General features: G+C 39.7%; 1 protein-coding gene across 1 annotated transcript in view; it reads right to left on the bottom strand.

The window, feature by feature from the left end:
- tnfrsf21 (tumor necrosis factor receptor superfamily, member 21) overlaps positions 1-14,708 on the bottom strand; it is a 72,559-nt gene extending 57,851 nt beyond the window's left edge. The window contains exon 1 of the mRNA XM_044169425.1: positions 14,321-14,708. Within this exon, the coding sequence (XP_044025360.1) occupies positions 14,321-14,347 (27 nt within the window). The 5' untranslated portion in view covers positions 14,348-14,708. The remainder of the gene's footprint in view (positions 1-14,320) is intronic.
- Positions 14,709-16,371: the final 1,663 nt, after the last annotated feature.

Here is a 16,371-nt window from a genome sequence, read left to right as displayed (position 1 = left end):
ACAGTTTCTTCAATATTTAGCACATTTTACCAAATAAAAAATGTGTCACTTGCCATGTGTCTGATAGAAGATTTGGAGGGCCTAGTAATGGGTTGTGTTTAATGATAGGCCAAAATATGTTTAACATTTACCAACTTCATTCATTTAGATGGTGGTCAGCTTAAGCTCACCCAGTCTTTATTGTTGGAAAAAATGTGTTGGACATTTATTGCTGCTGATATATTATTTTACTATTCTCATAGTTATACGTTGATGTTGAAGGGGCCTGTATATTCCTTTTCAAATAAATGCCCAGCATCAGCAGTGTTTATTGAAGGCTAGGCAAATTTCATTCTGTTAAGGAAATCAGTCACAGACCCACAGATAAGCAATTACACCAATACCAATACCATTTTGTATATTACTAACTCGACATCTTCTCTCTCCTGTAGTTTTGTGCTTCATCATCTCTCTCCTCGAATTTCTGTCGCTTTCAACAGGTATTTCTCCCTCCAGAGCTGTAGACTCTGGATCTATGATTGCGGGCCACCTACTGCCCCCATGTTCCTGCTCAACACCTGCTACTACAAGTTTTATTATTAGTCTTATTATTATTAGACTCATTATAATTATCAGACCTGCTCTACAGAAAAGTGCAAATATATGGAATCAGATTTGTGTCAATATAATCCAAGAAACTTTTTAAATATCAAAAATATGAATTTGAGAGAGAATGAAACTCACTGAAGCAAAAAAATGTCATCTCAAAACTAAAACTTATAACTTGCAAACAAACTATTGTTGTTCATAGATCGGGAGCCTGCATGTCCCAGTGGAAGTTGTGGCTATTCAGGTTAATATTTTGGCATATAGATCTGTCTGCAGTAAGCAAATTTAATTCCAACAAGTAACTATTGTATTGTGTTCAATTTCTCACATTTATAACAAACCAAATTTCATGAAAATCGGTTCAGAATTAAGTGAATTAAGTTGATTTTGTAGTGAAGTCTGCATCTCTCAATACACATGGCATTTGTTTACTAGCGGATCTTGACTGCTCCGATATGGTGGACGCACAGACGCATGGTGGTGGCCAGTCTGGGGCACTGAGCTGTCACTCAGAACTCATTAGCCAATGGGGACGCACCCCTGGAAAACCCGCCCATGCAAGAGGTTTGTGACAGAACTGCAAACAAAAAGTCAGGCAGCGCAAATGAGAGAGCTGGCAGCGTAACCGCAAAACCGACAGATAGGGCAAAAGTCTGATCAGTGAGAAATAAGCAGAGGGAACTGTAAACAAAAGGACAAATTATCAAAAAAGTAAAAGACCAATAGTTTGTTTGCTCTAATAAGGACAAGGGTGGAGACAGGTCAGAGAAAATGTGGATCTGTGTGCAAAAATGTGTGTTCAAGTGTGTTCTTCCCTGCCAAGTGTGTGTATTCAGACAAATATGAATGAAGTGTTCGTGTGTGTATGCAAAACAAACAGGGCTGGTGGGTTTGAAGTGATGCACTGAGAGGGGAATTTTGCTGATGATGCACGTAAATGTTGGGTCATCCGTGAGCACTGATCCAAACCTTCCACTGAACAAAAGCATTAGTTTAGGGTCACATCAATTTAGTACCAATGCATCAAGTTTACTTCAGAATTGGAGGGGTTCGGGGGCCCATAAACTGACTGCACATATAAATTATGAATTGTGTTTTGATGTATTCTAATTATTTGGCCATCCTGGTGTGAATGCAACCAACTGCTGAGAAAATTGGGATCAGTGAGGTTTCTCAAGACATCAAGGAGAATAGCGGGATACAGAAATACATTTCCCACAAACTTTTTTTAATTAAACAGCCAAAGGAAGACAAACTCATTTCATAATTAGTACTAATAAGAATAAAGCTGTCCTTTCTTTCACCGCTCCATTGCCCTTTCACCACCCCACCCATTCGGCTCTTTGTGTTCTTTCCCAGAACCTCATCCATAAACATCAGAGCATGTTCTGGACATGCTGCTCATAACTCAGTTGCGTCAGTAACATCAATGCATTCATTCACATCAACATTCAAAGTGAGACACTGGTAGAAAACGCACGCAGCAGTAAATGAGAACATTCTGCTTGTTACAGGACAATGGATGGTCCCTCCGTGGCTATTTCTGCTTGTTTGTAGAATTGTATTACTGGAACAGCATGCCCTGAACATTTCCATAATTGAGGTGTATCACTCACTATTTAATGTGAGGGTGTGGAAGAGAAGGCATGCTGTGGTATTAAAACAGGAACTTTCTTATAGGACGCTCTTTGCTTTTCATGCCATGATGCAGATTTTGTTTAGTTTGGGAAAGCAGACTCATTAAAAAATACGAGAAAAGAGCTCAGTAAAAAAATTTTTAGGTAAACACTGTCAGAGAAAATTGCCTGATCCCTCTATCTAAAGCCTGAAAAATACTTCTATAATTCTAAAATACTGCATCTGCAAGTTCATGAACAGTGTTATATGTAGTGTCATGCATACACGTTACCATCAGTGTCTTTGAACATATGTGCATGTCAGGGTTTCCCGCAGTGTATTATGGCCTATGCTAACACAAGACATTATTGACCATAAAGCTGAAATGATTCATTTTTGCTAGAAAACCAATATACAGTATATATCATTTGTGTTTGTTTTGACTTGTGTATGCATTTGGTCTAACCTAATTGCCAAAAAGAAGCCATTTTATTTTACTTAACTCCCTACGTTATTCCATGACACCATACAGTACATAGTACTCCACAAGTGTTGCAATAACATTAATGAAAAGTAACTGTAAGTATTAAGTTAAGTGCTAACATTAGCAAGCTAGGCTAAATAGCTTCCAATTTCTGACTGAAATACAAACTTAACAGCACAATGGGCCTTCCCAAATGTTGAATGTTGTACAGACAGATTCATCTCTAATGGTTGATAGCTTATGCAATTAAAATTTCAGTTTAACTTGACTAACACTAAATACACTTTCTTTGAGTTAGCAGTTATATGTACAGTCAGTACAGTATTATACTATCAGTTGCTAGTACCAGACTCTTTGCAGTGTTTGTCATGAAAAAATTATATAGTATATTTATAGAACTTTATTAACTGTCCAACAACAATCATACTCAGCCATCACTCCTAACTAGCTGGCCATATTTTCGCACACATCTGGTTATGTTGTTAGTGTTAAACTACAGTGTTCAAGCTAAAACAGGATGAGATGTTCTTTTGAGTAAGGCAAATGTTTAGATCAGGGGTTCAGCAATTAGGACCCTGGGCCAGTTTTTTCAGCATTGTTCACTGGGTGGTCAACTTGGTTTAACAGGCACAGTGGAGATGCTGACCTATATGTTGTCAGTTTTGAGTATTTTATTTTTGAGTATTTTATTAATTTTAAAGGTTCTGTATATGAGATTATGAACACTAATATAGCAGCAAACAACTATTTGATATGTAAATATAAAGTGGAGTAATGGCATCCTGAGTAGAGAATGATGTCACACCCTTTTTACCTGTGTTGTTATCGGAACTTCTGCTTTGTTTATACAGCCGTACCGGCCGCACATGCATATTTGTGCATGTGAGTCCCTCCGTGTGAAACTGTTCACTACTGTGAGTAGTGGTAACGGCTGGTTCTTTTCTCATCTAACGCGGAAAATTAAGGATTTATTTCAACTAAACCAGAGTTGGTGATTTGGTGAGTTTTATTTTGTTTCTGTTCAGTTTGAATGAAGTGTGTTTTATGATGATCTGCAATGTAAAATTACTGTTTTTCTCAATGGAGTCTGGTGGGCCGTAGCGCCCATTTGTTTTGGTCTGAGATGCTGGTGCTCTAGTGCGATATTTAGTGGCAGTGAATGTCGTTTACCGCTCCGTTAAAAATAAAAAAAGATTTATAAAACTGGTTGTTTTAGGACTATTTTTATTATTTCCCCAATAGTCAATTTGAAATTACCAAGTTAAAGCAGCCCATTTTAACACTCATTTGGAAAAAAATGACTCTTATACACTATATGCTGTGTTGCACTATGAGACCTAAGATGTAATTGTATGGTTATCCACATTCAATAAACAGTGACCTTCTTCATTTATGGTCAAAGTGCTGCTGTTGCTGTTGCCTTAGAAAAAAAGATCTCATCAACACATCGTTTCTGTTAGACTGCCACCTATTTGTTTTCGAGACGCAACTCATTGATTATTATTAGATAGTACAAGGTCATATTTATTAGGATTCACATGAGCCTTGTATTTATATCGCTATGTACAGTAGATTTATGAAAAATCATGTAGAAGTTCTGAAGCAAATAATAAATGGGAAAACTTAAGCTTTCATCGGCGGGCAAAATATTTTTGATAATTTGTCGGAGGGCCTGATTTGGCCCATGGGCCACTATTTGCCTACCATTGGTTTAGACCATCATCCAGTAATTAAATTGGCAATGAGACCAGAAGCAATGGGATATCTCCTGATTCAGCTCAGGAGATATTCTGACTATTGATCAATCACAATGTCAGGGGAAAAAAAGTTGGAAAAAGTATTTGCAAACGGTTCAGTCAGTCACAATAGGCCATTTTCCCAGTAAACATTTCGACTGCACAGGAGTTACTGATAATATTAATGATGGCTCTGTTCTATTCAAGTGTCCCAGTAAGCCATGAAAGTGAGGTAGTATGAACAATACCAGGACCCTGAAACTGAAGCAGCTAAATGGAATTTAGCAATCATTAATTTTAAAATTTACACCTGTGTTTTTCCTACTGTGAAAAAGACCTTGGCCATAACCTCAGTATTTCCTTTTTGTTTCCCTGTGTTTCCCTTTTTCCCTGTGTTTTCTGTTTTCCCCTGTCTATCTCTGTGTGTGTGTCTGTGTGGTGGGCGTGGTACCGCGCTCTCTAACCTGATTCACCGTTCAACCTACACACCTGCTCCAAGCCGCACACCTGCAATCCATCCACTAATCAGAGCTGCAGTATATCTACCCTGGTCCTTCACTTGTGTTTTTTTTTTTTTTTTTACTTTGCTAACCTTGTGCTCTTTGTGATCAGGATCATTCACTGTCTGCCTGCTTATCCACCAGCCACACTGCCACGCTCACCTCCAGCTTTGGACTCCGCTTGCCTCACATCAATCAGCCCAAGGCTTCCCCCCCAGTCTCCGTCACCTGGCACCCGTTCCTCTACCTCATTCAATTAAAAGTTACATATTGACCAGCTGGACTCGTATTTTAATGTTAGCAGGTTAGCTATGGTAACTAATAAACCCATTCTCTGCAACCCTACACATAGATGTTAATTATTAATCAGTTATTTTTTATACAGTCCCTTGTCTATATTGAAGTTACACCCATTTACAGTTACCTTGCACAATGTTTATATGCCATGATGATTTGTCACTCTGGAAATATTTTACAGTAAACAAACAGCTGTCTACATGTATTCACCCTCCATCATTCCGTAGCTCATAAGGAATTATAATATTTCAAGCTAAAGGAAGACAGGACAGCCAATGAAAGGTGAGTGAAAATTTAACACACTTCTCCACCAAGCCGACTCAGCTCTGTCTGCAGCTATAGTTTTAAGCCAATGAGGATAATTACAGCGACAGCTGCTATTCAACAAGTCAGGGAAAGAGTGCAGTAAGCTAATGGCCCTCCCTCCCGATCAGACACAAACAGCCAGTCTTGTGTCACTGCATTTCCTGTTTGCCATTAGGAAAATAAAATGCCAACAAAAACCAAAAATGCAGAAGAGGAAACAAAGTGCAACGCTGGCACTTTGTCAGTACATTCCTGCTTGCGCACACACACATTTGCACACACACACAAAGACGACAGACGTTGTCTAGAGCCTCTCTACACAGCTACCTCTGCAGCTCAGCAATGCATGAATCAATTTAAATCTTAGTGCTGCCAGCCTTCCTCTTATTATGCCAAGACTATGTCTTGCCACACTGCCCATAAACTACATCATCTGCAGGCCAGCCAAGGTGATGGGACAAGAACTGCGCTATCGTTATCCCTCTTTACTCCTACATTGGTATGTCCAGCTCCTTATGCACTGCAGTCTTTGTCACTAACACTACTGATACATCTTATCACCTGTCAGTGATGTGCTGTCTTACAGCAAAGCACATCATCTTTGCTTTGCTTTGCTTTGTAAAGTCTGAGAAAATGGTGATGCCATTGGAGTTTGGAGACAAACTTACAGAGACAGAAAGCCTGCATTAAAAACTGGGGGTGTGGAGTTTAACAGACAGGGCGTTTACCAGGCAGAAAGGGTCTAATGAAGACATTCAATTAAGCTGCATTATGGAGCTTGACAGATACTAAGGACTAATGCCGCGTCCATGTCATATCAGAGTTATCCCAATTATTAATTAAGTTTCCGACTTGTAAATAGCATTCACATCAACATCCAAGTCATAAATAATATGTCAGACTTGGCGCTTTATAATATGTGCCCATTGTTCACAAGTCCATTGTTCAGTGTAATTAAACCCAAATTGAATAGACATAATCTTATATTAGTATAGTGTTTTTAACCCTCACACGACCAACTCTGTAATTATACAACCGCTGTCTAATGAAGTGAGTGCTCTGAGTCGTTAACATGGGAATCTTTCCATCTCTTCCATCCATATACATCCGATACGATGTGAACCCAGCAGAAAAGTCAGGGTATCTCTGCCTCTGCTGCTTAGAATTTATTTATTTATTTTTATCTATCTTTTGTGAGTGCCACAACGTTATGGAAGTGCAGTTGTTTTTGACCGTGGAAGACTTTAAATTGGTCAAATTTGACCCGCTTTCCCACTATGCCAAATGTGCATTATTTGCTACTGTAGGTTGGAAGGCAGCCTTATGAAAGGACGCAGCTACAGATGTTTAGTAACTGACTTACACATGAAGCGCATTGAGTGGTCAGAAAGGCGCTATACAGTACAGTCCATTTACCATTTACCACATTACTAATGGCTTTACTAAACAGTCCCTATATTGTGAATGGTACAAACTAATGCCATAATCTCTAGTTTGAAACTAACTAGTGATTTTTAAAAAAACTAGTAAGAATCTATTAATAGCTGGTGCCACCCAATCCCAAGGACTTTTTATGTATACTGGGGTTTAATCTGTTAGTGGGAAATGTGGAGGGGATCACTGCTGATCCGTCTGACTCACGGACAGAGTAAAGGACAGAACACAGGGTGAAGGGAGAGATCTGAGGATGGAGTCGTCGGTCAGGTAGCTCTTGTTTATAGCATATAGGCACCAGTGTGGCACCACTGTGGCACCACTGCATGACTACAGGCCAGGTTCCTGTTGAGCACATCCACCCACAACACGCACTGTCACTCAATAACAAATACCTCAACCCCTGCCTGCTGGCTGACAGGCTGAGCAGAACACTCTGTAATTCTATCTCCAGCAGTAGTTACAGGCCACCCAGAGACACGCCCAGGACCCACTTTGCTTGTAGGCATCAGAGCAGAATTACAACTGATAGGACAAATCTTTTTTTTTAAGGTGACAGGCAGCTATTTATTATTTCTGCTCTGAGGAGCGAGGATCGAGGAGCGAGGAGGGACGCCAGGGATGCCTGAGGAGCCATGAGCGAGGATACACAAGAGCAGCCTTCACGGAAGTCTTTCACTGGCCGACATGTCATTATTGGATATCAGTTATTGATTGGAGGCAGCAGCTGATCGGACTGATTTGATACATCACAACATCACTGGAGTTTCATACTGGAGTGAAGACATAACAGATTCAAGTGTATCACTCCCAAGTTTTGTATTTTATTAGTTTTCTGATTCACCATCTAGTTAAAAATCAGTTTTAATTGTAGGTCTGAACAACGAAAGGACCACAAACAACTTTATTTATTAGAAAGATTTTTCTTTCCATGATCTGTTATTTCCCCCATTAACTTTTATCATGGATACAATTAAAATCAGAGAGAGTAGGAAAGTCTGTCTGTCAGCAAGAAACCCTTACATCATTTATCATAATTTCCATTCAGTCATATGTGAGGCTGATAATTCCTGAGCATCAGGTTTGATATGAGTTACATCATTTCATTGTTCCCTGAAACATTTAGGCTAATAAATAATTTGTTCAAAAGACACCATAATCCTATTCTGGGTTAGTCAATAATTAATTCAAAATCAGAATACCAATAAATACAGATGCAAATTATAATAATATAAACACATTCTGCCAGTAGAAACGATTCCTGTGCCTCTAAGCAGGACACAGTAAACAGAATGCAGGTTGTTATTCATGTGCAGGTGTGTTTGGTAACAGAAAACACTTCTGCTCTGGCAACTGAGTACCTTTAGATATTAGCACAGTGCACGTGTGTAGACACAAACTCCATCTACAGCTGTTAAAACCGACTGATACAGCTGTGATCATCTGCCAGCAACGAATGTCGCTTCAGAGGAAAGGACGACATTTCTCTTAAAAAAAATAAAAAATAAATGTCCTCGTATTGTTTCATTGCATCTCTCTATGCATCCCCGGTGGGAGGGACTAAGATGCGAGGAAAAGACGCTAGTGAGGGAAACGTGGATGCAACTGAGAGACTTAGAATGTACCCTATATAAGCTGGGTGGTTCCAAGATGGCTCCCTCTCAGAAGGCTGGTGCCTTTCACCCACCTTGATTTGGTTGTGTTTAGTTTATCCTTTGTTCATGTTACAGGTAGCTTTAGGTTAACACCCACAGTTTCAACGCATCCAGCACCCACCCACACTCACTAACTGCTGACTTCACACACACTATAGTCTGCGGATGTTGAGTCATCTTTAATAAAATAGTTTAAATGGTCACTGTGTTGAACTCCCTTCTTTGTTATGCTCCTGAACGAGCCGGGCACTACAACACCTAAAGACCTCGCTGTTGTAGTTAGTCAAACCGGGAAACAGGGAATGCCAGGGAACAGGACCCAAACGCAGACGAGCAAGCAAAGCTGGTGATGATCAATATTTATTAACAAAAAACAAAAAAAAAGGTTTACACGGGAGTAGGCAGGCAAACAGTAGCTCACAGCAGGTAAGCAGTCAACAACAGAAAAACAAGTCCAACGGTGAGCAGGAAAATCTAAAAGCTAAAAGACGCTTGACATGGGTACAATGACAAACTGACACCAAACAAAGGAAAAACTCTGACTAAATATGCTTAGGTAGGGGAGAAAATGAGACACAGGTGCAACTAATTAGGGTGGGGCAAACAATCAAAACTGGAGGGAAAAGCAAACAAAGATAGGAAGTAAAACAACAAGACACACGAGGAGAGGAGAACACTTTAAAATAAAACAGGAAAATAGCAGGACAAAAACCCAAAACCATGACACTTGCAGAATACAATGATAGAGCAAAAGACCATGTTCAGCTCTGGCTGGGCAAGATACATTGTAGTTTGTGTGTGGACACGCGAAGAAGAATTTATTAAATTAATTACATTTTACAATCAGCTTCTTACGATTAATAATCATTTAATTTACTATTGGTATATATTTTTAAAAAGACCTCTCAAGGTCCTAATTTTTTAGTGGAAAAGTTGGGGGTTTTCCCATTGATTATGACACAGTAGGTATTTTCTTTAAGCTAGAATCTAGTGGCCATTACAGGAACGGCAGATTAAATGGGCACTCAGTGAGCCTCCTATTGACCCCAACTGTACTTATGGTAAATATATATATATATAAACCACAGTTGTAATAGATTTTATAATACTATATTCAGGACTTTTAACCATTGCCTAACATTTGGGCCTGGAGCATACAGTATCTAAGCCCTATGACTACCACACAAAGGGCAAATGATACCACCTACCTGAAACTTATGAAACACTACTGAAACATGGTCAACAGACAGAGGCACATTCGAGTTCGAGTGTCTACACATTTCTTAACAACATCCTAAAATAAGCAGTTAATGTGCACGTGGACACACTCAACATTAAGGAAGAGCTGTCTGTCAGCAAGGCATTGCAGTACCGCTACACTGAACTCAGCTGCATCCTGTGACAAGACTTGTGATTCATGCTTAGCAACACATTTTACCACAGAGCAGGAAGTAGACTGAGGTCTAAGAGAAGTTTCAGATGGCTCAATACTGGATTTCTTTTAGAAATTTTGTAGATTTTCAGGAATGACTTAATTTACTGTACACGGTGGGTCATAACAGAAAACAGTCAAGCCACTGTTTGGGTTGTGTGTGTGTGTGTGTGTGTGTTGGACCACGTGTGTTACATAATGAGTTGTGTGCATACAAACACTTGGGTGTGGGTTGGGTGTTTGTGTGTGTGTGGCAGAAGACATTACGCTGCAATTACTATCCAATTAAAGTAGGGCCCACCACAAACGCACACACTGGCACAAAAAAACACACATGCACTCCTACATGTACTTACTCACTGCTCCCATCCCCCAACACACACGCACAGACACACATACACACATCTTCACCCACACACCGGGCAGCACAGCAGCACCTGTTGTAGTCTATGAGCCAGGACCCCAAATTTGGGCCTCTGGTATTATCTAGGGGAATAATTCTCATAGTGATTTTTGGCAAGGCATACACCCCTAGTGCTAGAAAATATGTGATAGCATTGCAGCAGTAGTAGGTTTCTGTATGTTATCACTCAATGTATAACCCCATGCCAAAACACACTTTTCAAGACTATACATAGAACAGAATAAAGCATTCTACTTCAAACTGATGGTTCTCTCTTATTATTGACCCTTTCTCTTTGAAAATTGGTGGTAATATGGCTCAGACTATATGTTTTTCAGAACATTAGCATTTGTAGAGACAAATATTATCTATTACTGGCAGTGACAACACAGTGACTATACATTACATAAGGTGTACATCTGTTTTCATGAAAGATGTCATTCTGCGGCCACATCCACACACATCCCCAAGCTATATTCCTGCTGACATCAAGGCCTTCAAATCCTGGAATGAGCTTGTAGAGGCTACAGCTCATAACCTCCACAGTACCCAGACTCCTCCCTCCAATCCCCTTGAATGTACTGTGGTTGAAAACCTTCTCCTGTGACATGTACAGCAACAGAGTTTCCCTGAGGAATACAAACTGCTCCAGTCAGATAAGCCTGTTCACAAAGGTAGTCGTCTTTGTACCCTTGCACCTAAGTTTGATTCTGTTACCAGTCTGATCCATGTGGGAGGTCATCTAATAGGAGGTATAGGCCTTGAGATCTCTGCAGTGTTAGATCCTAAGAATACCATCACTCAACTTCTCATCGGAGAATATGAAGCTTCTCCACCCTGGTCCTGAGAGAGTGTTCGCTGGTGTCCACCAGCATTACTAAATCCTTAGGGGATGACAAGCAATCCGTAAGCAGTTTTCTTGTCTAGACTGCAGGAAACTGAAAAGAAAACCTATCATCCCCAAAATGGCCGACTGACCCCCCCCTCACGACTCCGCCCGTTTAAGCCCCCCTTCTTTTCAACTGGCATGGACTGCTTTAGGCCCTTCAAAGTCAAAGTTGGCCATCGTCATGAGAGGAGGTGGGGAATCCTCTTCAAGTGAAAGACCACTTAAAGAGGACCACTTAAAATATGAAAATCATATTTGAGGGGCAGCTGTTGTGAAGAGCAGGTCTGGAGGAGGAGCTAACTGAGGAGGAGCAGGAAGTAGGAGGAGTCCATTGATATAGGACTGAGTTTAGGTGTGAGCCCTTCGCTCTACCTGCAGCAGAACCCTGGCCTCTCTATTGGTAACAACTGTTTGTCTGAGTGAAAACGTGAGTTTCTTTGTTCTTGGTACATTTATGTTTGCAATATCTTGATGCTTGAGTAATTTATGTAAGTTAGAATGATTGTACATTGTGTTAATTCTTGTCAGTTACAGGGTAGCCAGATATTTGCTCCCTATGTATTAAATTTATTGTATGATAATACACGGTACATATTTTCTGCTTAAATATAAAACCAGCATCGATTGGTGCCTGCCCTCCCCTGCCCTACCACCTGTCTATATCTACAATATACCACAACTGAAGATTGAAGTGGACTCTTCCGGTGTCTCATTGTGCCTGATCGTACGTTCATAGTGTCAATCATAGTACCTGGTAATCAGCATACCCCTCATACAATCCTACTTAGCAAATAAGGTTCACTGATGACAAAATACCACTTTGTTGAATATATATGTTGTACTTTATATTGGCCACTTGCCTGACAGCACATATACAGCTACCACTGGTGCAATGCTATCACATGTTTTCTAACTCTGCCAAAAATGAGCATTATTCCCCTCAGATGGTACCGACCAACCCTACTGGCTCACGGTGTGAGCTGTGTGTCCTCCTGCAGTGCGGTCGCCGCTCATTTCAGCCCAGAGAAAGAGACTCTGTTTGGATTCAGTCGCACTGAATTTATCACTGACAATACCCAGCTATAATTATTTGTGTGGATGTTTGAGTCTACTAATAATGAGGCAGGGAGCATTGGGAAGAACTGAGCTTATCCTTTGTGATAAAATAACTTGCAAACATTGGTCTCTGTAGTCTTGGGCTCATGGTTTGGACAGATTCTCTTTGTTGTGCATTTGTAAAGTGATAAGAGCGACAAATGATGACAAGTGACTAATTTTGTACAGACAAAATAGTAGCCTGCTTAAAGGGGGTTTCAAACATTTTAAAGATTAGAAACAGAAATATATATACATATAACATACATATATATACAACTAATTTAGCATTAGTGTTTAGTGGCAACACAGGAGGTTTTATGTAAATTAAAATGTATTAGATTAAACAGGCTAAATACATTGATTTAAGTGATGTCACTGAAGTTACTTGGGTTTTTTTATGTTGCAGTGCATACAATGTCTCATTACTGAAACCGGTTGCTTGGAGAACCAGCTTTCACTTTGATTTTTAATTTCCTTTTGAAGTGTATGAAAGTCTTTCAGATATACTGTAACTTAGCAGTAGGAGAGGTGATCCAGGAGGATCACCATCTATTTTTTAAGTAGTTTTTGGAGCTTTGCCACAAATACACTTGTGAGCTGGGAAACAAGTAGAGTAATTGAAAGCTTGAAATTACTTGCTGAAAAGCCCAATAGTCTTCAGTGTCCAAGTGTGTGTTAAAAAAACAGAACCTGCCCAAAGCCCAAAGCTTTATGCAACGGATGCAGACAGCGAACGCAGTTTAGTTTAAACTTTATACTACATTAGTTGTTTGCATAACTATGTGATCACACAATATACATTTGCATTCTAAACTGTACTAAATTATTTATTATTCTGTATTAAGGGTCTTAAAAAAGTCAAGTCCTTACAAGTTTGTAAAAATGAATGTGCGTGTTGTTTTTTTAGAGAAAAAAAAGTTTAAATAATCCTCACATAGCTAAGCTTTTTGCACACTTGTTGATACAGCAATTTCTTCACTTGAAAAGATCATGAATAAAAACAAACACTTTGATTATGTCCCATTATTACCATCATCCCGTCTTAATACCAAAACATACCAAACTCAAACCACTGAATTCCATGATAAAAGTCATTAAAAGCGAAATGGATGTCTGCCTGACACTGGCAGCCTTAGCCCAACAGCAGCCTTCCTGCTCTGTGAGACAAAGGCAAAGTCTTTGTGCTGGAGCCTCATCTGACTCACTGAGGATGATAACACCTCGAGCTCCGGCAGCTACTAACCCAACTATGTTCAACATATAACAAAAGGACACCTCCAGCATGTGAACAAGGGGAGTCCTGTCATGATTACTGGCACAAAAACATCATTCCATCCATCCTTGACACTTATGATGATGATACATTCAACATGTCCTTTTCCATTAAAACAAGTGCCTTAGAGCTCACATTTTTATGACAATTCCATTTGGAATTTTGCTAAATAAGACCATATAATTGTATTAATTCTATTTCCTTTCTCTTTGTTTACTTGTAAAATCAAACCATGTCTTTGACAGACAACAGACAAGAGTCAGTTGATTGACATTTCCAGTTGTTTGGCCAACACTGAGTGTAACAGGGTAAACAATAGCCTGCTGAGTGCCCTTTCTTTCTCCATCCTTCCACTGGAGACTCTTTTGTGTTGTTCACCCACAGATGAATGAATGTCACACTGCTGAGATGTTAAATCTAAAGAAAAAATGGCTCTCTGGACTTTATTTAACAGTCAAACTTGGAAATTGTTTTGGATACTTGATTTGAAATTCAGTCTGAGACGAAAAAAACAGGCACTGCCCCTTTAAATGGAGAACCTGCTGGAGGAGTCCTTGGAATAAAGAATACAAACAAGCACGTAGGTGAATAAAATGTAATGTACTCACCACTACGGACACACACATGGCAGGCATCGTCCTGATTTAGAAAATACAGATGAGGGTCGAGCAAACGTCCTTGTCCAAGTTGTCTGCTTGAGAAACACTTCTCACCTCTAGATGTTTCTCATGATCATCATCCTCCCCCTTTAGCTTTATTGGAGAAGAGAAGCTGAGCCGGGCTCTGGTGCAGGGACACTCTCAACTGCAGTGTTTTATAGTCCGTGTCTCCAGGTAAACCGGTTTCAGATAGCACGGGATCAGGGCTTGGTTCAGAAAGAACGCTGTGGTAATTCCCATAGCGATGATGGATGAGGGCCACACTGGGATCGCCGCCTCGCCCCGTCTAGGCTTATCAATGTGCAGTGCGGCTCTCCTTCAGCGCAGCAGAGAGCCACAGACACTGCCGCGGTGACGTAGACAGAGGGGCGGGAGTTAACGACGCGTCTCCGCCAATCGTAGCCCCTCAAAAGCCATACACGTGTATCGAACCCTATCTGTATGGAGAGAGTGGGGACGTATCTTGCAGGTGAACCCAGGTTGAGGCCCAGAATTCCATGTCATTGGTGTGCTGTGAGACTATAGGATAACATGATTTTATATTCTCTACTTTTACAGCTCTTACAGATCCCCTCCTTACTCACCCGGACAGTTAACTATTCTCCATCTTCACAAAAATGCTAGCAGAGGTCAATTTTCAGTAGGAGTTAAGGGCACCAATTTATGGAACTCCCTCTCATTTTGATAACATTACATCTTCCATTTAATGTTTACTAATTTCATTTCAGCTTTTGTTTTGTTTGGGGGTTTTTTAATGGGGGTTTTTCTTACATAATTTACAACACACAATACCTTTGATACTGAATATTGTTTTAAATGCAGACAAGGGTGTGGTTTTGAGGGGAATAGTGGACCTATGGCCAACATGGGGAGGCCCTTCAAAAAGCCTTTCATTAAAAGTTTGTTTTTATCTTAATTGTTAAAATTTGACGTTATTAGCATTGTAAATAAACTATGTAGGCTAAATAAATAGTTTGACAGACAATTATTTGTATCTAAAATGAGAAATAGTCTTATGTAATGTACAATGTCTCTAAAGTAATAACATTTGAAATATGATCAGTTTACTGTAGTGTTTTGATCAGTTTTATTATTGTGTTTACAAATATTACTGATGTGAATAAACCTTCAGCAGCATCAGAAAAGTTGCAAAACTTAATAAAATTAAATTATAATAAATTACATTAATATACATTACCACCTGTATTAAGGCCAGCCAAGCAGTTGGAGACTGATAAGAGCTTCTAATCCTGTGTTTTCAGTTTTATCCTGGGGCAATCTTTGTTGTATACATATATATGGATTGTGCCATCAAGGTTCCAAAGTTCTGTGATGCTATTTCTATGTTGCAATAGACTGGACCAGCACTTGTTGGAAACAAATTGACTTTAATTCTGCAAATAGAAAATGATTCCATGAAGTCTTATTCGGTTGTCTTTTATTATGAAACACAGTAGTACAGTTATCCTTACGCAGTGTAAGGGCCAGAGTTGACTTTCCACCCTTGTCTTATACCCGGAGAGTATCATGAAGACCTAAAACACTGTGACAGAAATAATGTTGTAAAATCTCATAGTGAAAGCCTCAGACAGTAATGATAGTATGTTTAGAAAACATTTGCTGACCCCCGTCTGATCTCTGTTTTTATTTAGCACTTTCTATTTCTCTCTCTTCTCCTCCAATGTATTCCTTCTTTTGGCTTGTTTTGTAGCCTGCCACACGCCATTGTAACCTAACGTAACATACCTCTCTACATGGCTCTGGAAGGGAGGAACCAAGACACTAGAAACCGGATGACCCTTGTGTGTACAGAGTCGCTGTGATTGGTTAGTTACGTGGTAGATAAGCCTGATTGGTTGTTTGATTCAAACCGGGTCCAGTTTTTAAAAAATAAATAAATACCAAGGGATGGGTGTCCACAGACACATTTTTTTAAAGGAAACCTTCAATTAAATATTGTTAGTGACATGTAATGGTCAAAATTATGTATTTCAACTGAA

This window comes from Siniperca chuatsi, linkage group LG16 (assembly GCF_020085105.1).
Source record: "Siniperca chuatsi isolate FFG_IHB_CAS linkage group LG16, ASM2008510v1, whole genome shotgun sequence".
Lineage (NCBI taxonomy): Eukaryota > Metazoa > Chordata > Actinopteri > Centrarchiformes > Sinipercidae > Siniperca > Siniperca chuatsi.
The sequence above is the reverse complement of the archived record's forward strand: the minus strand, read 5'-3'. Positions and strand labels throughout refer to the sequence as shown.